At 39.1% G+C, this 24,276-nt stretch overlaps 2 protein-coding genes across 5 annotated transcripts in view; one reads left to right on the top strand and one right to left on the bottom strand.

Annotated features, from left to right (window-relative positions):
* The first annotated feature begins 7,567 nt into the window (after positions 1-7,567).
* SRP19 (signal recognition particle 19) lies at positions 7,568-13,794 on the top strand. 4 transcript variants are annotated; one of them, XR_014240892.1, is made up of 6 exons: positions 7,568-7,724; positions 8,380-8,455; positions 10,766-10,837; positions 10,932-11,043; positions 12,724-12,852; positions 13,249-13,386. XR_014240892.1 is itself a non-coding variant. In XM_082378561.1 (5 exons), the coding sequence occupies exons 1-5, from the start codon at positions 7,684-7,686 to the stop codon at positions 13,380-13,382; spliced, it is 435 nt and encodes a 144-aa protein (XP_082234687.1). In that variant the 5' UTR covers positions 7,569-7,683; the 3' UTR covers positions 13,383-13,794. The 4 variants fall into 4 exon arrangements, 2 of the variants coding, with proteins under 2 accessions (XP_082234687.1, XP_082234688.1); XM_082378561.1 differs by lacking the exon at positions 12,724-12,852 and having other exon boundaries at positions 7,569-7,724; positions 13,249-13,794; XR_014240893.1 differs by lacking the exon at positions 8,380-8,455 and having other exon boundaries at positions 7,589-7,724.
* A 7,196-nt stretch (positions 13,795-20,990) lies between these two features.
* The window catches only part of REEP5 (receptor accessory protein 5), a 42,839-nt gene continuing 39,553 nt past the window's right edge, over positions 20,991-24,276 (bottom strand). Inside the window, exon 5 of the mRNA XM_082378516.1 lies at positions 20,991-23,407. Within this exon, the coding sequence (XP_082234642.1) occupies positions 23,358-23,407 (50 nt within the window). The 3' untranslated portion in view covers positions 20,991-23,357. The remainder of the gene's footprint in view (positions 23,408-24,276) is intronic.

Genomic DNA, 24,276 nt, shown 5'->3' with positions numbered 1-24,276 from the left:
CTATTTAGAAACCCCTGTCTGTTAAGGGAAACTTTGTTTTTGATAGGTTTGCGGAGTATGTGTTCAAGCTCCCCCTTCCTCACACAGCAGGGAGAGAATCCTTCAGGAAGGAGGATAAACTGATAGAAGTATTTAAAAAGCTAACTTAATATATCTTCCCAGAATTTGTTCTAAATGATCAGAGGGTAAGGATGATGATAAATGCTCACATATTTGTTGAATAAATGAAAATTTATTTTTAATAATAAAATTCATGCACTCTGCGTTGGGGGGAAGGGAAAAGGTATTTGGATATAGCAGGATGCTGGGAAAAGGGGTGAGGAGTAAGCACATCTACCTGGTGTCTTTGAAATCACATCATGTAGTTATTTATCTACCCTTACCTGTGTTTATCATTTACAGGTAATGACTTTTTTTTTAAGTCATTTACTAACATGCCAGTAAATAAGTGCTGTGATTTGAAATAAGGCATTTGACTCCAAAGCCCATACTCTTTCTACTGCACCACTTTGCAAACACCTCAATTTACTGACCTTTGGAGTATATCTACATTTAAATTTTTGTCAAATTTTATCTGAATGAAATAGTTTTTAAGTAATAATACTAAATTATTCTGTTTTTCTCAAAGGCTGCCTTATCCAACAGGGACACGTGGATATAGGTCATATTTCCTTTTCCTTTAGTCCTGATTTTCTATTTTTTTTGAGTTACTCGTGCCAATTTTTATAAACCACTTCAAATACTTTTATGGAAAGAGATGGGATATAAGTCAATTAGAATAAAATTGCCTTTCTCAAGGAAGGAGAAAAACATCAATGCTGAAAATGAAAAAAGGGTGCCTTCCATATGCCAGAAAATTCAGGAATTCCGGTAGACAACGCCTACTGGGAGAAGGTGCAATCAGTCTGCATTGCCCATTGAGGAAAAAGTTGCTGTATGAGACCCTCTAGTTAGAGAGAATGGCTCTGAATTAGTAAAGGAGCAAATCTCAATTCTACTTTTAGAACTTCACAGAGTGCTGCCATAAGTGATAGCAGGCCAAATATTCTCAGTTTATGCTTGTTACAAACGGCGTACTGAGCCCAGCGTGGAGTTGCAACGCCTGTTAAGAGAAGTAGGGAAGTGCCCTGTTATCTTTGGACTGCAGCAAACAGCACTCCTAAGGCAGTGAGTGGTTTTCAAACTAGAGTGCATTTGATCTTAGTGCAAATCCAAGCCACATTTGTTTATTGTATGTTTGTGTGTATTTTTTAAATTAATCCATACATTTATTCTGCAATGTTGTAATATGAAAACATGCTTAATATATGTCCTTTGTGGTTTAAAAAAAAAAAACTAGAGTGCATTTGAATCACCAAAAATGTTAAGACACACGCCCACACTTTGTGATTCTGAGTGAGGCCCAAGAATGTGCAGTTCTGACAAGTTCTCAGATGATGCTGATGCTGCTGGTCTGGGAACCACACTCTGAGAGCCACTGCCCTGTGTCACCACAGCGAAGCTCCTTGAGTGACTGCCTTCAGTTCCAGCTGCTCTTCTCAACCACTGGACTCGACATACAAGAAAGTATACCAAACTTCCCTCTCCTTTAGGCAGGAAAGATTTGAATATTGAGCCATACAATCTGATACAGCCCATCGCAGCTCCCAATAGTAGACAAATTTGCCAGACATGAACAAGCAGGTAATTCTGAAGACAATGACTGTGTCTGAGGGATTGACTAATGTTCCCTTTGGAACGGTTATCAAAAAGGCAAAAGTTTCAGCAAATATCTAATTTGGATTTGCAATAAGATCGAAAGAGACAAACACACACCAAGAAAAGGGGAAAGAGAACTTTGAAGTGAAGGCAGATTGACTTCAGATGAAAGAAAAATGCACCCGTTTTGTTAGTATACAAACAACCAATTAACTATGGCAAATTGGTATTTGAGAATAAGCTTTACAAGTTACCTTGCACTAACAGGAAAGTTAATGAGAGGGAAATAATGAAATAAAAGATAAGCCCAAAAGAATCAAATTGCACTCTAAGTACAGTCAAAAAACTTATTTTCCATAAACTAGTTACCACAAGGTTAATTAACTGAAGGGATGAGTCTTGCTGGAGAAGGGAGCCAGTTGCACTATATCTGCATTCATGTTATCACAGGGGGTTCCTTGTATCTAAGATAGCAAAAGAGCAGAGTGCCACAAATGCAAAAAGAAAATTGCCAAGAGCTGAAGAGTATTTCAGTAATCAGATTGTTCACACCAAACAAAAATAATTTTTCAAGAGTCTTGATGGTTGAAATAGAGTGTATAAATTATTTTTTTTTTATTTCTAATTCCTTCATATTATGCCTACTTTTAAATATTACTTTGTAGTGTTGAAACCTATGGACTTTGACTCCTATAAACACCAGGTCATTTTCCTGCCATTCTCCTCTGTTCTTTGGTCTATAAAACTATATTCTGGTTTTTGTTAGACCATTGATGCTTCTTTCAACCTGTATGTTTTTTTGTGTGTATAATGTTGTTCTTGGTGCTAAATACACTTCTGATATTCAGGATAACTCTCAAAATCTGTGACTATTTGCTTATTTTCTTGAAGTTATGAGACTGTTCCTTTTTTTAATTAAAAATACTCAACTTTATGCTAGTGGAGGTGACCACTGAATATAAAGCAACAGTAGTGAAAAATGAACTATTGAGAATGTTGCACACATTACCTGCCCCAGCTATACCACCTTTTGGAACCCAGACACTTAGTCTCACTGTTGGTCACTGAACCCCGTACCCAGTCTTTCCCCCCAACCATGGCTGTTTGCACCAGAGGCAGATGCCTGACCCAGGGGAGACTCATCATTAACTGACCAGTGACCAAAGACTTGTGAGGCTTGTCAAAAAAAAAAAAGACTGGGCCAATTTTAAATAAGAGTCAAAGGAAATTTCTGGTTGGTGATTGAGTGCTGGAACTAAAAGATCATGTAGAGTTAAGGCTGAGGCCACTATGATTGGCATCATGAAGCTAAAAGTAAGAGAAAGTCAGTCACTAGAGAGAGAAGGAACAGATATGGGAGGGAGGCATAGAGAGCAAGTGAGAGACAGACAAGAGTCACTAGCTCCTGGCGTTACCTCAGTCCCTGCCGATTCTGGGGCCTAGTTCTACTTTTCCTTGTGTTTGGGGCATTTATGAACTTCTAAACCCACTTTGTTCCTGAAGTAACTTGAAACTAACAGAAGACTCTTTAGACACATCTTCGTGAGGTTTTTTGATTTTTTAATATAGAGAAAGCTTTCTAAAATCATCTGTGGGGAGAGAGGAATAGGCTGCCTACCAAAAAAAAAAAAAAAAAAAAATAGGTTGGCATCAGATTTCTTCCTGCAATACCAAATGCCAAAAAAGGAAAATAAAGCAATGGAACAATATATACAGCATTTGGAAGCAAATGGAAATACTACCTAAGAATTCTGAAACCAGCCAAACTAGCATTTAATTTATCTGGAATACTTGTATAATTTGGGATTCTTATTATAGTTATTAACAACAAGACCTTCTCTGAAAGACAAGACATTCATTTAAGGAATCTTAGGTAGCTCACAGGAGCTGTATGAGGGCCAGAAAATCAGACTTGGAAACCACGGTGGAAATAATACCCAAACCATTCTGTGAGACTGCTTCAAAAAGAACAAGTTGTTGCCCCTAACCTCTGGAACCCTCTGACACCACCCTCCCCATAAATTAAGATTCTGTGCAGCACTTGCTTCCTCACACTGCTTAATTCTGGATTGAAGTCTTGCTTGGGTGGACATGATTGGCAGAAGCTCTGTCACCTGCCTGTAGAGTCTGGGAACGCTCGGTTGCTTGTTTTCTCCATTGAGGAAGCAGGATGCATAAGACATGAATTCTCGAAATCTATGAGGGGCATTTCTAAAGCACTGGGAAACCAGAATCCATGACATACCTCTACCATAGTATTCTTGCTGCCCAAGCAATTAAAATAAATGGGAAACTATTAAGGAAATGGTTTGAGCAATAAAACCTTTAAACTTGAATGAACGTGTAAATAATTGTGGTTAATCTGATAATGAATCTCATTGTGAATGTCCATGTAACTCAAAACTGAAAAGATGAAATGCTTAATAATTTTAATAATCTTAAATTCCAGATTATTCCAACCCAAACTGGGAAACGAGGGAGAGAAGACGTAAAAGCATGCTAAATTTCTAATCTTAAGTAGGCAGTGTCAAAAGATACTATTTTACTTTTAACTTGGAAAAATACAAATTCAATTTTTTTATTTAGTGGTAACCCCAATGTTAAAAAGAAAGAAAAATTTCCATCCAAAGCATTAGTCAAAGATAACTAAGAATACTTGAACAAAATATCAAAGAATGGAGAAAATGGGAGAGGGAGAATTAGCCACAAAGAAGCATATAATGACACAGTAATACCAAATAATGAGTGGGTTGAGCACATATGGTAAAATAACCACTCTCAGGTTGGAGTCAAGTAAAAAAAAATATCCTCCAATTATACGCCATTAGTAAAAGACACATTTAAAATGATCCAGAATGGGGACTTCCCTGGTGGCACAGTGGTTAAGAATCCAGCTGCCAATGCAGGGGACACGGGTTCGATCCCTGGTCTGGGAAGATCCCACATGCCGTGGAGCAACTAAGCCCATGCGCCACAACTACTGAGGTTGCGCTCTAGAGCCCACAAGCCACAACTACTGAGCCCACGTGCCACAACTACTGAAGCCCACGCACTCTAGGGCCCGAGTGCCACAACTACTGAGGCCCTGTGCTGCAACTACTGAAGCCTGCACACCTAGAGCCCGTGCTCCACAACAAGAGAAGCCACCGCAATGAGAAGCCCGTGCACCGCAACGAAGAGTAGCCCCGCTTGCCGCACCTAGAGAAAGCCCTCGCGCAGCAGCAAAAACCCAACACAGCCAAAAACATAAAAAATAAAAAATTAATTAATTTTAAAAATGATCCAGAATGTATAAAACTAAAAGCACAACCACTTTTGCACAGGCAAATGCAAAGAAAACAGTAAAGGTAAATTTATGTCAAACTATAATTCTGGATAAAAGACATCAAACATAATGAAAAGAAGGTGAACATCAGTTATGACTTTCTTTAAACATCAAATGATAGAGCATCAAGTGTATGAAACAAAATTACAAACACAAAGGGATACTGACAAAAACCATGGAACCAGTGACACTGTCAGTCTTTGACAGATGACTTCGTCTATACAAAACAAAAGGAGAGTTATTATTTAAAACCACAACTTCCTTCCAGAAAGGGTGGCTCTTGTTAAGATAAAATTCTCAAAAGGTCCTTTTCTTTAGCTGAGGACCTTGGTGGGTTTGGGATCTGTAAAGCCAAGCCTGGAGTTTGAGTGGGAGGAGGATTAGAGAAAATCTCATAGGTGTGCTTAAGAGAGGCAAGAACTTGGGGTTCTTGGGGTACCCAGGAATGGGGGGGTTGAGGAACAGAGACAGGAAGACAAAAGGAAAGAGAAGGCAGAAAAAATGGTAAGAAGTCAAGGTCCTATGAAAACCCTGGTGATGTAGCAGGTAATGATTTTAGAAACAGAGACATACACTATTTCAGTTGAAATCTAAGTTCTCTGCAAAATCTCTGTTCCAGTAGTAACGGATTCACTTGTTTTTAATTTTCAGAATCTTGTTTTAACAATTGCAGTTATCTTCACCATCACATTATTAATAATTATTTGAATTCACTTAGATATAAGTGTTCACCACTGTTTCCCCTAAATAGCATAGAGGAAACACTTTCTTCAAATCTTTATGTTACTATAATTTGGCTTGGCTGGAGTATGTCCTTAAATAGTTTTGTTTTGTTTGTTTGTTTTTTCCCAGAAAAGCTAAGTTGGGAATATACTTTCTAAATCCTTGCTTGTTTAAAATTGTTTTTCTTTTGCCCTCACACAAAGGATAATTTGGGTCACAACTTCAGTCACAGTTCATTTTCTTCAAAACTCTTAACTTCTAATGTTTACTGTGTCTAAGAAATTCAACAGTCAGTCTGAGTTCTTTTCTCCTATAGATAACTTTTATTTCCTACCTTGGTGTTTTTAGAGTTTTGTTTTTATCCTTGAAATAAAGCAGGTTTACTAGTGTAAGTCCATGTGTGTGTTTGTTTTCACAGCCCTATCTTTTAGTACTGAGTCTTTTCAATCTTGAGTCTTCAGCTCAGTAAATGTTCTCATGTTATGTCTTTTCAAACCAACCAGATCTACCAAAAGTGCTCTCCATCAGACACCAGCCAGAATCTTGGTGGTGCCTAAGTGGGGACCATACTGTCAGGAGTTCTTGGTGTCCAGAAGTTGCACTCTATTCCTCTCGAAGTGGAAGAACACCTGTCCTCCACTTTGGTATTTGGTATAACACTTCCCCGTAAGAGTACCAAAGCAGTACTGCTTGTGTTCAAATGCCTTAAAGGATTTGTAATGAAACAGGTTCACTAAAAGTAATTTTACTTACAGTCTACCCTCCTACACCAAGATATATCAATAGATATGAATCCAACAGAGACTGGAGATGGAATGTAGACAAATCTTACTCATAAACACCACGTTGTGCTCTGGAATTACCCTCCCCCCCCCCCCCCCCCCCGTGACAGTTATCCTAGGGCAAATTCTCAGACTTCTGTAGAAACTGGTTTGGTTTGGTCATTGCCTGAAGCTCTTTTTACAGGAATCTTGTGCACTTCAGAAAGAAGTAAGACATTTATATACATCAGCACCAAACTAAGACACTAGTACAAGGAAGATTGAGAGACAGGAACTGAGGGGATGGAGAAAAATCAGGCGCTTCCAGTCAGACCAGCTGGGTATTTATGCTCAGCCATCATTAGCGTTGAATGGCGAAAATTACCCAGTCTCGCGGAGACTCAAGCCTTTGGGCAGATTTTTGTTTTGCTTATTTTGTTTTTTCATTTTTAGAAGAAAATACCTATTTTACCTTGTCCGGTTTTCTGAATAAACGGCCGCTACGAAAATAGGAATAAAGTTGTGTTTAAAGAATGGGATGCTCAAACAGTGCTTTGCAATTAACCTAAGGTATGTAAAAATACAGTGAATTTGAGGGTAAAGGTTTTGAAAAGTGTATAGTCAAATTTCTAACATTACACAGCACACTGAAATACACTGCCAAGTAATTTTGCTAGTTCCATTTTTGCCAAGTTGAAAGCAAGCTGCAGGGCCCAGGAGCGGTTAAAGATTAAACATAAAGGGTATTTTCTTGCCTACTCTAACAACTTGCTCGGAACTCACAGATCACCCGCGGTGTGGAGCCCTACTCTAAGGACGAGAGAAGTTAGCACCATCCAAACGCAATGTGAAATTGGCCAAGAAAGCGCGTAAACGCTTAAGCCAATTTCAGTGAAAGAGCAAGCGCCCCAAGTGCTGGTTTTGGCGAGATCTTGAGAAGCGAAGGAATTAGTAGCGTTCGTGAACCCTCTCGCGAGAGGTTTCGACGCCACGTCAGAAACTAGAGATCCTGACGCCGAGCGACAGGTGCTGGAACAAACCGACGGTGAAAAGCGGCGGACGCATAGGCGCTTCGGTGGGCAGGACTTCCGCCGGAAATGGGGTGGTCTGGGAAATCTCCGAGCTGAATTGAGGCCGGGTTTTTCCCTGCAGGTTTGGCCTGGGGGCTGGGTGAAGATGGCTTGTGCCGCTGCGCGGTCCCCGGCCGACCAGGACAGGTGAGTCCGGAGAGAGGACGGGGCTTGCGGCGAGCCCGCGGGTGTTGCGGAGCCTTCCCCAGCCCTGAGGAAGGCTCGCCGGGGGAGCTCAGCCCCAGCCCCGGGCTCCGGGCCTGTCCTCCGGCGTCCGTTCCTCCCTGAGGCCGGCTGCGCCAGGGCTGTTCGCAGGTCCCTAGATCCCAACTTAACCTAGCTCAGTGTTTACCTGTACGTGAGACAGAGGACTTTGGGTGCTACGTGGACATGACGTTAAGTAATCACAGTGTGAAAAATCTGTTCTTTCAGTTGTTGGTATGTTCGGAAAGGCTCGTTTGAGTTCTTTCAAGCCTTTAATACCTCTGACTCCTTAGTTTCTATATGAGAGAGCAGGCCCCGCCCTCAGAAGCTTTTGACAGGCACCTGTATCTAACTGAACAGTTACGGCGCTGCTTCCTTCCTTCCTCCCTCCCTCTAGCAAGTGATGTTTTTTTCCATCTAAGATAGTAAGTTAAAGTTCGCTTTTTAAGTAGAGGGGAGGCAGTTTAAAGAAAAAAAGTTAAGCACATAATAGTATAGGTGTACCGGCAATCCTGATGATGATGATGATGAAAGAAAGAATGAATGAATTTTTGGAAATATTTCTCTAGTGATACCAGCTGGGCTTTTCCTGTGGCAGGTTCATTTGTATCTATCCTGCTTATTTAAATAACAAGAAGACCATAGCGGAGGGGCGGCGAATCCCCATAAGTAAGGTAAGCGGGCTGTTACTTCTGTCTTTGAGGGCCTGGGGAGGTTGTATTGTTAGGGCCACAAAGGCTTCTTTTACTTTACTCCATTGTTTGGGGCATGAGGAGAACGGCAGCCAACAATTGGGGTGCTTTCGTTAATAATGGTGATGCAGGAGGGCACTGATTCATAACTGAAAGAATTTTTTAAGTGGTTCTTCACGAGCCTGTGTTTGAAGGAAGTTGGGGGTGGAGCGTTGTAGGGTTTGCACGTTTTTGTTTTTTTAAGCTTAAGGTTATGACACTCTTTCCCTTAATAAAGGAAACCAAAATTATGGCATTGTACAATATGATATACAGAATGCAGCTGAGTTTTTAAACAAGACTTGCAGAAAATTCAGATATGTTGAGTTTTACAGTTTTATGTCTGTTATCATCGTCATCGTCTTCTTTTTGAGAGGGGTAAAGTTACTTTAAAATTAATACTTTTTAAAAGTAGGTGTTTATAGTTTTAAAAGAGATGATTTCCCCCTTGTGCTGTTTCAGTAGAAAAACCCGAGTTCTTAGTTGGCCTTGTGGCTTAAGTTTAGAAAGTGCCTAGTGCCAAGTGAAGGGGGTCTTTGTAGCTTTTCATTTTCAAAATTAATGTTATAGTCTATTTTTTTTAAGATTAATTTACATTTTATACATTTTATAATCTGATGATGGATTTAAGGAACTTGGCCTGAAGCAATACATTATTTTTGTGTTATTTAATATCTCTCATTTTACTGCTTAAATGTGTAGAGGAAAGTCTACTTTGCTGCTACAGGGTAAAAGAGAAGACGCCAAAGCACTGATTCAGAGTAATGCCTAACATCAAGCCACATTGACAGAGGCCTCTGGAAGCAAGCTCTCAGGATAATTTGGAGAATGATTGAATTGTTTTTAGCTTTATTGATTTATAGCATACATACATAAACATATGTAAATCTTGTGTTTATTTTGATTAAATTTCATAAAATGAGTACGCATGGGTAACCAAGCACCCAGATTTTAAAAAGAACATGTTACCAGCACTCAGGAAGATTCCTTTATGTCCCTTCCCAGTCTCTGTTCCCTCCACATACACTCACTACAAAGGATGACCCCTGCCCTGACTTCCGATACCGTAGATTACTGTTGCTTGTTTCTTATTTTGTTTCAGTGGCATTACACGCTATGTACTTTTATGTCTGTCTGATTTCAATGAACATGAAGCTTATGACGTTTCAGCTTACGAGTGCTTATACCCTGCACTTGTGAGTGTAGTTTGTTGAATCTCATTGCTCTGTTGTAGGGTTTCCCGACAGCAGCACCACCGGCGTTTTGAGCCAGATGATTCATGGTTGCAGAGGCTGTGCTGTGCTGTGGGGGGTTTAGCGGCATCCTTGGCTTCTACCCACCAGAAGCCAGTGCCCTACCCCACCCTAGTTGTGATGATCAAAAATGTCTCCTAGCATTGCTGAATGTCAGGGGGCAAAATTACCTTGCTGAAAGCCACTGCTCTGTAGTACTGCATTGTGTGTATATACCACAGTCCAGCCTACTATTGATGGATAGTTGGGTTGTTTCTAGTTTGGGGCTATTAAAAATAGTGCTACTGTGAACATTGTTGAGATTGTCTATTTTGTGTTTTTCCTCAATACATACCTATAGCAGTGGAATTGCATGGCCATAAAAAATGCATATATTTAACTTTAGTAGATGCTGCCAAACAGTTTTCTAAAGTGGTTGCATCTGTATTATGTAGACTTCTTGAAAAAAAGACCCTTGTGGCAAAGACAGTTCCTAGCATATATTTATTTAATAGACGTGTCCATCAAAATGTACCATTAATGACTACAGAATTCCGAGGGCTTCTGGAGGAGCCAGAAAGGGTACTTGGTGATAAGAACAAACACTGCTCCTCATTAAGCAATGGAATCTCCATTACCCATACTAAGCTTTGTCTATCCTGAATACTGTTGTTATACCTTATAATTTGCTGAGTATGGAAACCAAAGAGTAAATACAGACAGACAGAAAGAAAGGAGGGAGGGAGGAAATGGTTGCATCTGTAATAGTTGTTTAACCAGTATTAACCCTGTGAAGTTTATGTTCTCTTGGAAGGGAGGTGGATACACAAGTATGAATCAGTGTGAGTCCCAGGAATTTAAAAATTACAATTGAAACAACTGTACCTAGTAAAAAGAAAAAAAAAGAAACCTAGGATTTTGGTATGTGTTTTGATCATAGTATTTGAAATGATTTATACAACAATGTAGCACTATCCACTTAAAGCTGAGTTATTTAGTGTTTTTGTTTTTAACTTTTCAGGCTGTTGAAAATCCTACAGCTACAGAGATTCAAGATGTATGCTCAGCAGTTGGACTTAATGTATTTCTTGAGGTATGATATGGTTCTTTGTTCACTATTTTCCATACTCATCTCATTGACATAATAACTTTCTTAAAGCCTGTTTTTATTTATTTCTTTATGTTAGAAAAATAAAATGTACTCTAGAGAATGGAATCGTGATCTTCAGTACAGGGGCAGAGTCCGGGTGCAGCTCAAACAGGAAGATGGCAGCCTCTGTCTTGTACAGTTCCCATCACGTAAGCTTTTTTTAATGAATGAATTAAGTTTGGGATAGGTTACTCCTCTACACTGCCAAAAATGTTCTAAAACTGACCTTTTGACAGGTCAGAAACATAATTTGCATTCTATAGATTAATTTAGAAAAAGGGCTACTGCTGATGCAGAGAGGTAAACAATGCTTTTAACTTCTTTTAAGTTAAGGACCTTTGAGAATGTGATGAAACCTACTAATCATTTCTCCAAAAAAAAAAAAAAATTGGTGCATGAACATTTTATAAACCTCTGGAAGTCCCATCATTGTTCCCAGGTTAAGAATGTGAAATTATTAAATGGTCATACATTACTGCTATTTCAGATCCTAGAGACCCTTGAGGTCTGTTATTCATTTCTATCAGTAAATTTAAGAAGCCATATTGAGGGCTTCCCTGGTGGCGCAGTGGTTAAGAACCTGCCTGCCAATGCAGGGGACATGGGTTCGAGCCCTGGTCCGGGAAGATCCCACATGCCGTGGAGCAGCTAAGCCCGTGCGCCACAACTACTGAGCCTGCGCTCCAGAGCCCGTGAGCTACAACTACTGAGCCCACGTGCCACAACTACTGAAGCCCGCGTGCCTAGAGCCCGTGCTCCACAACAAGAGAAGCCACCGCAATGAGAAGCCCACGCACCGCAACAAAGAGTAGCCCCCGCTAACTGCAACTAGAGAAAGCCCGCGCACAGTAACTAAGACCCAACGCTGCCAAAAAATAAATAAAATAAATAAATTTATTAAATAAAAAAATAAAAAGCCATATTGAGGGAATTCCCTGGCAGTCCAGTGGTTAGGACTCTGTGCTCTCACTGCCAGGGGCCTGGGGTTCAATCCCCACTCAGGGAACTAAGATCACACAAGCTGCGTGGGGTGGCCAAAATAAATAAATAATTTTAAAAATTAAAAATAAAAAGCCATATTGAGTGAAAAACACAAGAGATATGCATAGTGTGGTGCCACTTAGGTATACATTTAAATACAAAATATTACTGTTTATTGATTGATGTATATGCAGTATTGTTTATTGACATATATATAAACACTTTTGAAATGGACTGGAAGAAAACACGAAGTCTCAAGGTACTAGTTAACCTAATGGCGAGTAGGGGGTGAGGAGTGTGGTCAGGGGTGTGATGGTCAGAGTAGATTGTAGCATTAGTTCTAGTGTTTTATTTCTTAAAAAACAACGAGAACCAAACAAAACATACTTCAGTATTCCAATATATTAACTCGGTGTATTGGGAAGATGAGTATTTATTTACATGTAATTCTTTACTTTTCTGAATTTTTTATTTGTAAAAAATATGTTCTAGGTTTTTTAAATGGAGCTGTTAATTTTTTTCTTGACACAATAACCCCAAAGTGACAACTGAATTGTTTTTAATTGAATTAAAATAACTGGTTATTATTCTAACATAATTATTTGGTTATTAGTATCTACCAAAACCTGTCAGGATTGGTAGATATTTCTAGAAACTTAAGGGTCTGACTCGGGAATGACAGGTAGTATATTCAGTGTATTTTTTCTTTTCTTTGGCATCTTCCTACACTACTTCTTACAAGTCAAAAGACAAAAAAACAAAAACAAAAACCATCAACCTTTTGCTTTGACTAGTTAATAACATAGAAGTAAAATTACAGTTGAAAAGATGTTGCTTACTGTTTCCAGTAAGAAAATAGTAAGAAAGTAAAAAGAACAAAGCTGAGCAGTGGGGTGTGTTGAAAGCAGCTACTGGAGCTGGAGGAGGTGGTTGGTGCCCAGAGCAGGGGTGCATGTATGCATAGATCATTTGGACATGTGAGTAACATATTTTGTAGCTTAATGACATGGGTTTTTGTTGTAAGACTGAGAGGGCTTGTGATTCCTAGCTTAAGTTACAATGATATCCTGACTCTGTTTCCAGCTTGTTATGTTTAGATATATTTTCCTTTGATCTTCAAGTCAATTCCTAGGACCAAGATCAAAATTTTTATTTTGTTCATTTAAATATTTCAGCATTGTTATTAATACGTTTTCTCCAGGAAAGGTCCCCACTTGAGCAAATCATTGTCTTCATGGTCATTTGATTTTTTCTTTTTAAATTCTCATTTTCTTGATGTGGTGATGATTTCTTAAACTTTATGATTTTCAAGTTAGCAACCTTTTATGTCTTATTTCTCAGATTATACACTAAGCCTAACTTCTTGTTCCTAGGTAAGTCAGTAATGTTGTATGCTGCAGAAATGATACCTAAACTGAAAACAAGGACACAAAAAACAGGAGGTGGTGACCAAAGTCTTCAGCAAGGAGAGGGAAGTAAAAAAGGGAAAGGAAAGAAGAAGAAGTGACCTGGTATGAGAATCAAGGATGTGGTACTACTGTAAGAGACATGAATGGAGGTTTCTCATTTGTATCTGAGAGAAACAGAAGCTTTCTGTTTGCATCATTTAACTGAACTATGAACATTTGTGCCTCCCAACTTCAGCATCAGAGTTGACAATGAAATAAATTTACATCAGAAGTATGCATCCAGCTCTTAGACAGTATAAAAGAAATTTTTTCTTTTTGCCTTTTAATGCAGAATTTTTGTGAAAGAAAGAATCATATTTTTAAATGGACAGTGGACTCTACCATAAGTTACTTGAAATCCTATATCTGTTTGTCCTCTGTGTAAACGTGTTTCAGATAAATGAGTTTAATGAGATTTGAAGTACACATTTTGTTCATCTTTTAAGTTAATGAAATAAAATTTCAAACTGACTTTTGTAGCTTTTGCTTACGAACTAATTAATGCCAGTAGAGGAGATAAAGAGGATAAAACGGGGAGTGGAAGCGTAGTGTGAGCCTAAAACCAGAAGAAAGTGGTTAAATCCTTTTGGAGGTCTATGAACAGGCAGTCTGTAGATCATATTCTTTTTTTTTTTTTTTAACTTGGAGTATAGTTGCTTTACACTACTGTGTCAGTTTCTGCTGCACAGCAAAGTGAATCAGCCGTACATATACATATATCCCCTCATTTTTGGATTTCCTTCCCATTTAGGTCTCCACAGAGCACCAAGTAGAGTTCCCTGTGCTATACAGTAGGTTCTCATTAGTTATCTGTTTTACACATAGTAGTGTATATATGTCAGTCCCAATCTCCCAGTTCATCCCACCCCCCCGTTCCCTCGTGGTATCCCTATGTTTGATCTCTATGTCTGTGTCTCTCTTTCTGCTTTGCATATAAGATCATCTATACCATTTTTCTAGATTCCACATATATGCATTAATATATGATACTTGTTTTTCTCTTTCTGACTTCACTCTGTGGATATATTCTTCTACTCAATTATTGTAATTGAATTGTTTAATCAATTACTAGTTTGTTGGCATGTGGAAAGTCCTGGAGTTTAAGCTTTAGATTTGCTTATTGTGTAGACTTAAGAATATTATTTTAATTGGAGTTCTAAAATTACCTATGCTTTAGCACCTTGACATAAACAGTTTTTCAAGAAACTAAATTGGATTGGTGATTCTGACTTTATTCCAAAGCACTGTTCTAAAAGTGGTGATTTTGTGTAAAATTTAAGAGACTCCTTATCCAGCCATATGTTTTTGTCTACTGATCATCTCTTGGGGAACTGCCTTCCCTGACTCCATATGCTTCTGGAAGGGCAGTTAATTACAGGACTGCATCCTGACCACAGGATATGATCCAAGCCAGGCCAGTGGATTATTTCTCACGAATTGTAAATCTGGAGTAGAAACACAAGTACAGATGGTGATGGGAATTGTTTACAAATTTGAGCTATCCTGATTCCTGTCTTCCTGAGGCCTGGTATAGCTCTTCTGTGAATCTTATGAGCTCCCTTATGTCCTTCTTTAAATCCCCATTTCTTTAAGTTTTCATTGCTTGATATCAAACAATTCCAAGTGATTACAGAATAAACGAAGCCAGACTTTCAGAGCTTTAAAAGGGGTTGCACATCCAGGCTGTATGAGATGATCCATTGGTATGCAGGAAGAAGTATTAGAATTGCTACTTAGGTTTTTTTCTCTCTAATGACTTCTGTTGTTAATACGTTTTATAGTGAACATAATAGTACAGCAGTTTATATATCAGACTTACAAATAAATACAGGGGTGCAAAACATGATTCAGAGAAGCCCTCTTTGGGGAAGTGTATCACTTAGGAATGTGTTTGGCTGTGTAACAAAACAATGAGGGACTTAAGCAGGAATTAAATTTTTTCAAATAACATGAAACCCAAAGGTTATTATAGGTGTTGGTTAGGTTGCTCAGTGATGCCCTCATACCTTTCTACTCCACTATCCATGGCATGTTTCTAACATCCTTACAGTCGTCGCAAGCTTGTAAAAGGGCTGATACCAGACCCGACATTGTATCAGAGTTCCACATCTGTCCCCCTCTTAAAAGGAAAGCCAAAGATTTCTCAAAATCCCTCCTGGCCAACTTTCACTTAAGTTTCATTGTCGAGAACTCTGGCACAAAGTGAAATACAGCCTTTCAGTCCTGATAGTAGACGCAGCCAAGGAAGTGAGTAGTTGAGAGTGGATACTGGGGCAGTCAACTTAAAAGATTTCTGGGCTTCCCTGGTGGTGCAGTGGTTGAGAGTCTGCCTGCCAGTGTGGGGGACGCGGGTTCGGGCCCTGGTCTGGGAGGATCCCACATGCCGCGGAGCAACTGGGCCCGTGAGCCACAACTACTGAGCCTGCGCGTCTGGAGCCTGTGCTCCGCAACAAGAGAGGCCGCGGTGGTGAGAGGCCCGCGCACCGCGATGAAGAGTGGTCCCCACTTGCCGTGGCTGGAGAGAGCCCTCGCACAGAAACGAAGACCCAACACAGTCATAAATAAATAAATAAAAAAAAGAACGTGAATTTCTTTAAAAAAAAAGAAACATGAAATTAACCTGTTAATTTCATAAACTAAAAAAAAAAAAAAAAGATTTCTTACAGAAAGATGACTAGAATCTAAAATTCTTTTAGTTAATGGGGCAATAGGATTGTCAGAAAAGGTTTCACAACTATTGCTGTAACATATTGCTGTTTCTTCATCTTGCTGCAATCAGTGAATAATTAACTTTGCTGCTTTCCCAATCAAGTGAAAAATAGACTCTTTTCTAATGAGCAAAATTGAGCATTTATTCATATGTTGAAATGTCATTTGTATTTATTTCAGTGAATTATGTTCACATCCTTTGCCCTTTTTTTTAAGGACTTTATTGTTATCAATATTATACTTGTACATAATTTAAAGAGCCAGCCAGTTTTAATAGTTTCAATTTTAGGCATTAACTTCCATCTGTAGAAGAGGATGATTTCGTTTTCCTTCCTTTACCCCCAACACATGCATGCATCTTTCCCATCTTCCCTCCTACCACTGTATTTTATAATTTTAATCACTATTCAAAGTTTACATTATTATCCTGTATTCCATTCATAGCTGAACCACGTAGTACTTTTGCTGTTCAAAATTACGGTCAGGGATCCAGCAGCACTGGGCTCCCCTGGGAGCTTGTGAAAAATGCAGAATCTCTGGCCCAAGCCCAGAACTGGAATGCATTTAGGAAGATCCCCAGCTGATCTCCAGAAACACTCTTGAGTATGCTATGGTTATTTTTTATTTCTTTGGGGCTAATTTTTTTTCTTTTATTTGCTCAGTTTTCTGAATATTTGTCACTAACTCAGCCATAAACTATCAGTTGTCAAAACATCCTTACAAATAGTTTGTTCACATCAGATAGTTTATTTTTTTTGTTTTTTATTAATTTATTTTATTTTTATTTTTGGCTGCATTGGGTCTTCATTGCAGTGTGCGGCCTTTCTCTAGTTGCTGCGAGCAGGGGCTACTCTTCGTTGTGGTGAGCAGGCTTCTCATTGCAGTGGCTTCTCTTGTTTTGGAGCACGGGCTCTAGGTGCGCGGGCTCAGTAGTTGTGGCACGCAGGCTCAGTAGTTGTGGCTCATGGGCCCTAGAGCGCAGGCTCAGTAGTTGTGGTGCATGGGCTTAGCTGCTCCGTGGCATGTGGGATCTTCCCAGACCAGGGCTCGAACCCGTGTCCCCTGCATTGGCAGGCGGATTCTTAACCACTGCACCACCAGGGAAGCCCAAGTAGTTCATTAATTTCATCTTTTTAAAGAAGTCTCTTCTGGAGCCTTTCACCTGGCTCTAATCTCTACTAGTTACCCTTTCCACCCAGTGCACAGCTTCACTCAGGGCTCTCTCTTAACCATCATTCAGAGTGTGACTCGCTTCACTACTTTGCTGTTTTTGGATATCCTGTATTTCTGCATGTTATGTATTCTTTCTTGAGTTACTTCTTTGTTTTGTGTAGCCCATCTTCAGGATCTTCCTGGGAAAAATGTAAGGGAGGTAAATGTTCTTAGACCTTGCATATCTGAAAGTGTCATCATTCTACCCTCACACTGTTTGGCTGGGTATAGAACTAGCATTGGAAATCATTTTATTTCAGAAGTCTAAGGGCATTGCTTCATGGTCTTCTGTTGTAGCCATTCTAGTTCATGATCTATCATGACTCACATTATTCTTACTGAAACTCAGATCTCAGTGTTCTTAAATATCACAGTAGTGTGCTTTGTGTGGGTCTCCTTTTGTCTATTGTACTGGGTACCTAATGGGCCCTTTCAATATGGAGACTTGTGTTCTTCAGTTCTGGGAGATTTTCTTGAAAATTTCATTGATGATTTTTCTCCCCTTTCTGATCTTGGAATTGCTTTTTTTTTTTAAATTAGACCAACAGCTTTATTGAAAGATGAGAACAGAGCCCCTCTTCCCCCAGGGTCCTTGTGGCATCGACCTCAGGCTCTGAGCATCCAGGCATCCTATAGCCGGAGAGCTGATCTTGGAATTCCTTATTTGAATATTGGACCTGCTGGGCAAGTCCTAAAATTTTCTTATCTTTTTTTCTTCTTATTTCCATTTCTTTGTCTTTATGTTCTGTTTCCTAGAATTTCTCAGCTTTATCTTCCAACCCTTCTATTGAACTTTTCATTTTTCTTGTTATTTTCAACTTCTGTAAGCTCTTTTGTCATCTAAATGTTTCCTTTTTCTAGCATTCTATTCTTATTTCATGGATGTAATTTCTTCTTTCTTAGAGGGTATGGTTTATATCCTTTTACTTCCAAGTCACTTTTTTAAGAAATTGTTTTTATTTAGATCCCTGTCATGTTTAAGTGGCTTTCCTTAATTTTTTTTTTAAGAGTGAAAGACCAAAAAAGTTGATTGGAAGTTCTGAGCACATAAGAAGGGCTTGCAGGCTGTGAGTTTCACTAAAGGGATATCTGGCTGAGACATTTTGGGGGAAACTTCCAAGATCAGTGGTGTTTTCTCTTAGGCTGATGTGCTTCCCCAGAGAGAAGTCTAAGAAGCTTCCAGGAGGATAAAGATCTGGGAGCCTAGTGGGAGAAGGCAGGGTGGGGCTAATGGGTCTCAGCATTTAGTCGCTCATTCCTGTTTTTAATGCAACTTCCCTCCCTTAACTCTGCCTGTGTCCCCTACTCCAAAGATCCTCTTACTATCTTCAGACGATAAACCTCCAGTCTTTACTTGGATATGAACAGTTCTTCCCTAAACCCTCTTTTTTTTTTAGTTTCCTCCTAACATTAAGATGCTCTTTGCAGTTATTTTGATATTGAGGGTAACTATAATGAAATTTCTGTACCCAAAGAGAGACTAGGTGGGGTAGGCAGAATGGGCCGCTCTCCCTACCACTTGCCACCCGCGCAAAAAAAAAAAAACAAAAACAAAACAAAACCACCTGTGAGTATGTTACTTTACATGGCAAAAGGCTTTGCATATGAGATTAAGGATCTTGAGCTGGAGAGAGTATCCTGGATTATCCAGGTGGGCCCAATGTAATCACAAAGTTGCTTATAAAAGGGAAGCAGAGGTCAGAGTACCAGGTAGTCACAAACCGAGGAAAGCAGGCAGCATGTAGAAGCTGAAAGCAGCAAGGAAATGGATTCTCCCCTACAGTCTCCAGAGGTAATGCAGCCCTGCCAACCTCTTGGATGTCTGACCTTCAGAACTGTAAGCTAATACATCTGTGTTGTTTTAAGCCACTGAATTTGCGGTAATATGTTACAGCAACAATAGGAAACTAACACACCAGGTGAACTAATGAGCTAAGACAAACTCTCCAGACCTTGGGATTCTTGACCTTACTAGTAGTCTCTACCAGTAGTTCTTGTTGGCAAAAAATTAATCAGTCGATCTAAGAAAGAACGGGAAAATTTTATTCAAGCCAAATTTGAGGATTGAGCATCCTCAAACCCGGGAAGAGCATCTCAGAAAGCTCTGAGAATTATCCTGCCCATTAGAAGTCAAGACACAGTTTATGTATGGTTTTTTTTGAGACAGAGGGCTGTATGATAGATGATGTGTTTGTACTTGACAGTTTTCATAATCCAGATCTAAGTGTCATCGTGGTGGGTCATGTGAACCTTTACAAGCTCAAGAAGGCCTGTTACCTTTCAAGGAGTTGTCTTGTTGATGCTAGGAGAATGTTGCTATTTATGGTTGAGCAGGTATTCCTGCTGAGGGGGGAGCTTTGGTCAATGCATAATGTGGGTACACAATGCACACTGGGGGGAGAGGGGAGACCAAAGGACAGAGAAGAATTTTTATGTTTAAATTTTTCTTGTCTTGCCATAAATACGAATTTTATTTCACATTCTCAACCCTGGCTGCATATTTGAATCACCTGAAGAGTTTTAAAATACTGGCACCTGGGTGTATAGTAGATTAATGTTAGAATTTCTGGTAGTGGAGGCAGATACCAGTATTTTTTGAAAGCTGCTCAGATGATTGTAATGCACAGCCCAGGCCTGAAAACCTCTGTATAGTAAGTGTAACCCAGTGGTTTTGTGTCAAATTGTGATTCCTGGATCATTAGCATCACCTCGGATCTTGTTGGAAATGCAGATTTTTCAGCCCCACCACAGACTTCCTGAATCAGAAACTTTGGGGATGAGGCCAGCAATCTGTTTTACCAATTCCCGCTCCCGCAACCCCCGCCAAGAAATCCTGATGCACACAAGTTTGAGAACCACTGATTTGACCAAATAACCTCTTTATTGCTCTTAATTCTCTGAGGTGTGTGTTTACAAAGATACTTTATAAGCTAATATTGTAGTAAGCAGCCAGAAAAACTTCTAAATAAGGTCATTCTCAAATATATTTACTTTCTCCTGCTATATTATATAGAACTGTAATATTTGATGGCTAAGGATGTGAATTGTATCTATTACTCTAAACACCATGATTCTAGACATACAGACATGTAATAAGCAAATGTAGGAGATGAAGCTGACCAAAGTACGCCCTCCAGAAGTAGGTATTTTTAATAAAATCCCAAATTCTTTTCTTGGTCTCTTAAACTAGAGTGATTTGGAGGCACATATGTGTTTACTACATCAAAATATACTTACATGCAATAACAACACCAACTAGTAGTTGTATGTGACTGTGTGTAATACATTATGCCAGTAGAAAGCAGTACAGCTGACAGCTATCACAGTCAACTATCCAGTGATAACTTCGCAAACAAACGGCTCTCCAGAGCTGCAGTTTTGCAACTGGATATTCAATCAACCGCACATCGTGTAGTACTGTAGTATGTATTTATTGAAAAAAATCCGTATGTAAATGGACCCGTGCAGTTCAAACCTGTGTTATTTCAAAGGTCAAGAGTAGTTTAGGTTTCCTCTACATCTAATGCTAATTACTGGTAGAAACTCTTTTTTTGGTTGGTTATGTTTTTAGGGAAAGTCTTTCCTCTGACAGGTAGTTACCACCAGGGGAAAATTACAGGCCAGGTGAGGAATGGGGTCAATAAACAGCAGTGTTTAAGGTTCACTTATCTGTATTTACTTAAGATTTTGCTTAAATTATTCTAGATTTCTTTTAAGCCCCATCAAATAAAATGAACTAAAACAGCTCAATGAGATAACGGAATTTTATTTACATCCATTTTCATTTACTATATCACATCTTCAGGATAGGTGGTAACTTATTTAAAGGCTATGCTCATGTTCTTCAGGCTGTAGGTACAAGACTCTCCAGAGTAGCAGTAATTGTCAATCAGAAGCTCTTAAGTAGGAGAAGAATTGTCGTAGGAATTCTTTGCCTTTACATATCCCCGAAATAGCGTTCATGTATAAACAAATGCTTGTCTTATAGCTAGACACAGGCTCGATTAGTTTTTCAAATACTCTAGCCATGGCAGTACCTTATTTGGGAAAACTAAACTGAGACAGAATTGCTCAACTCATAAGTTCTCCTGTCATTAATATGTACACGTTGACTGCCAAAAAGAGTAACTAAAATTTCTTACAGAATGCACTGTAGGGTAAAGCTATAGGGATTAAAAAAAAAAAATTGCATTCAGAATTTTCTTAGTAGTTTTAAAACTGGTATTAGCCTGTAAGTAGTTATGAGCAATAGTAACTTGTATGCTCCACCCTGCCTGATACTTTGTATACTAAAAGTTACATATTTTGTATACTAACAATCTGATTATATATTCTGATTAGCTAGAAGTTGCTAATTTTCATTCTTCTGCCACCAAGAAAAGCATAGTTTATTTACAGGGAAAGGGATTTAAATACTCCTAGAGGTACTTTTTTAAATCTTTAACCTAAGGCTTGATTTTCTTCCAATAACAACTAATTCTGTTTGCTTTCTAAAAGGTTTTTATTTTTTAAGGTATGGTTAATAAGATGCCTAATCATCACATTCCCCCCCCAAAAAATATTATTATAATATTGGGTGTGATATTATCCATATTATTATAATATTAGGGTGATATTATGCCCTATTTTTGATATCTTTGATATTTCATGAGAAATGATTTCATGAGACATCATTATGATTTTACCTAATTGTTATCTAAAAGGGACGTAATCACCTTTATTTGCTTTAAGAAATATTTTACAGGCCTGGATATTTAATTTGAGTTTTGTTAGGCTCTTGTTTTGGTCAGTTTAGTCTAATTCAGAAGCATCCTAGCAGTATGGTTGGTGCAAAGCTCAGATTCTGTAGTACAGACAAGTTGTCAAGGTCCCTATAAGCTATGTGGCTAATCAAGCTAGTGACATTAATTTTAACTTTGTGTTCTGTACTTAAACTATGAGGTTGTATGCAGTTTATCAAAATAACGCATAAAAGGTGAAGGCGTGTAAATGGACTACAAATGATTCTGATTTGTAAACTAGGGAAGCGTCTGGTGTTTGACCATAAAGGCCAGGGAAAGAAGGTGAAGGCCGTTTGTCTTAACCACTGCCAACTGGATTATGGGTTATATCACACTTCCTTTCTTCTCCGAGAATTGCTCTTAGAGCCTGGTGTCATCATTAGCATGTAGTTGCTAATGATAAAAACAAGAATGTACATGTAATCAGAAGTGGGCAAGCCTCCGGAGGTTCCTTAACTGCTTTTAAAAAGACTGGAAAAGAAACAAGACTAAACCAACATATTATTCAGCTATGAAGGTGAAACCAGGGATGGTTTCCACTATAGCATCTTAAAAACAGACAGATTGAAAGCTCATCAGCCAATTTTTAAAGAGCTACAAGACAATATTAGTAGTTCTACAGAACTGGGAGCTGTGATGTGTGTGTGTGTACATTTCCCCATTTATCACTCAACTGACTGCTGTACAAAGCTGTTTTTGTATTCAGCTGCTACAATGTTAGGAAAACCACCAGGCCAACCTCCAGTTCAGCCTCATTTATCACTTAACTGTTCATATGAAACATTACTCATGTGTATTGCTTTTCTGAAGTATTATTCAGATCACACCAGCACAGTGGAACCTTCAGCCTTCGGCAGGAGCTCCCCATGAGCATTATGCCCGACAGTAACACTTCCCTATGCGTGTGTATGCACAAATACATCAAAAACATTTAATACAAAATTGTACTTTACATGAAGTAGACCGTTATAGAGTATCCTAAAAGTACAGAGAAAATGCATGCAGAGAGAGCCCACTGAAGTACAAAGCCTGTAGGATATATAATTTTAAGTTTATATTTCCTGCAGGATGGTGACATCATGTCTTTTCCTACCCAGAGGCAAAATGTACTTTCCAAAAACTTGGACACTGCCCATTACATTAAATTTAAATGCTCCCTGTGTATACAGACAGTAAAAGTAAGCAAAAAAACTTACACATTCCTTTTTTTAATATATCAAAAATGTTTCCAAGGCAACATTATTAAAATGATTATACCACAGTTCCTAATATAACATCAAGCTCTAAAAGGAAGGTACAGAGAGGGCAGAAAGGTTTCATCCAGTCAGTGATTTAGGTGCTCTTCTTTTCCTCACCCAGTAAATTCACAGCAGCTTTCTTGGCTGTTAGGAGGAAAGAAAATTACATCAGAGCTACTTGCAATGCGGTTCTGTGCCTAATGTAGCTACTAGATTAACAACTTGAATGACTCATGCTCAGATGAGAACATACCGAGGTTCGTGGGCAGGGCTAGGAGAGTTTCCCGGAAATGGACAAGAGACCTCTTCAAGGGCAAATCCTGAGTACCTGAGCAGAGTTACTGAAGGTCGTCTGGCCTAGCCCCCTTGTAGTGACTGTCACCTAAGCCATTGCCCTCTGTCCTTTAAGTATCACAAGAAGTAGAGATTCCTTGAGCGTATAGTGTCCCCTGTACATTCAAGAAATTCTCCTTTGTGTCTGGGCACTCACCTGTACAATTTCACTATGTCTCAATCTGATGACAACAGGGTCGGCTGTCTATGCCTTAGTGACAAAAATCAGAGAAAATCATCATTCCCCAAATCAAGAAATGACGGAATACTTATATGCATGTTTATGTTCTATCGTGCCACCATTTCCTTGTATGATGGGAAGAGTTTGCTGTAAGTCTTCAAGTTCGTGGCACAAAGCTACATTCATCAGGAAAATATTCTTACATCTGTGGGAGATTAAGCCCCACCTACCCTGCCTAATTACCAAGTGGCTTGGAATGTGCTGTAAGAACGAGTGTGATATGTGTGATGGGGCAGCGGGGAGTGTTCTGGAAGCCTCCAGGCCTCCTGAGATTCCACAAACTGCAGCTGTTCTTGATGGAGCCCCAAGGGGAATGCCAGCCAAGCAGACCCTCCTTGTTCACCAGCTGCCTGACAGCTGCTCTCCCTTCACTCAATTAAAATTGCTGAACAAAGTTTACACAGAAACTGCAGCTTCTCTCTTAACTAGCCTTTTGCAA

Source organism: Balaenoptera borealis (genome assembly GCF_965194805.1).
Source record: "Balaenoptera borealis genome assembly, chromosome: 2".
NCBI lineage: Eukaryota > Metazoa > Chordata > Mammalia > Artiodactyla > Balaenopteridae > Balaenoptera > Balaenoptera borealis.
Note: the sequence above shows the minus strand (reverse complement) of the source record. Positions and strands in the feature narration are given on the sequence as shown.

Bases quoted from the DNA above. Each gene is read 5' to 3' on its own strand.
- SRP19 (XM_082378561.1), top strand. From the start codon at position 7,684: ATGGCTTGTGCCGCTGCGCGGTCCCCGGCCGACCAGGACAG. The intron at 7,725-8,379 runs GTGAGTCCGGAG...TTCCTGTGGCAG, and splicing joins TCCCCGGCCGACCAGGACAG to GTTCATTTGTATCTATCCTG. The intron at 11,044-13,248 runs GTAAGCTTTTTT...TCTTGTTCCTAG, and splicing joins TCTTGTACAGTTCCCATCAC to GTAAGTCAGTAATGTTGTAT.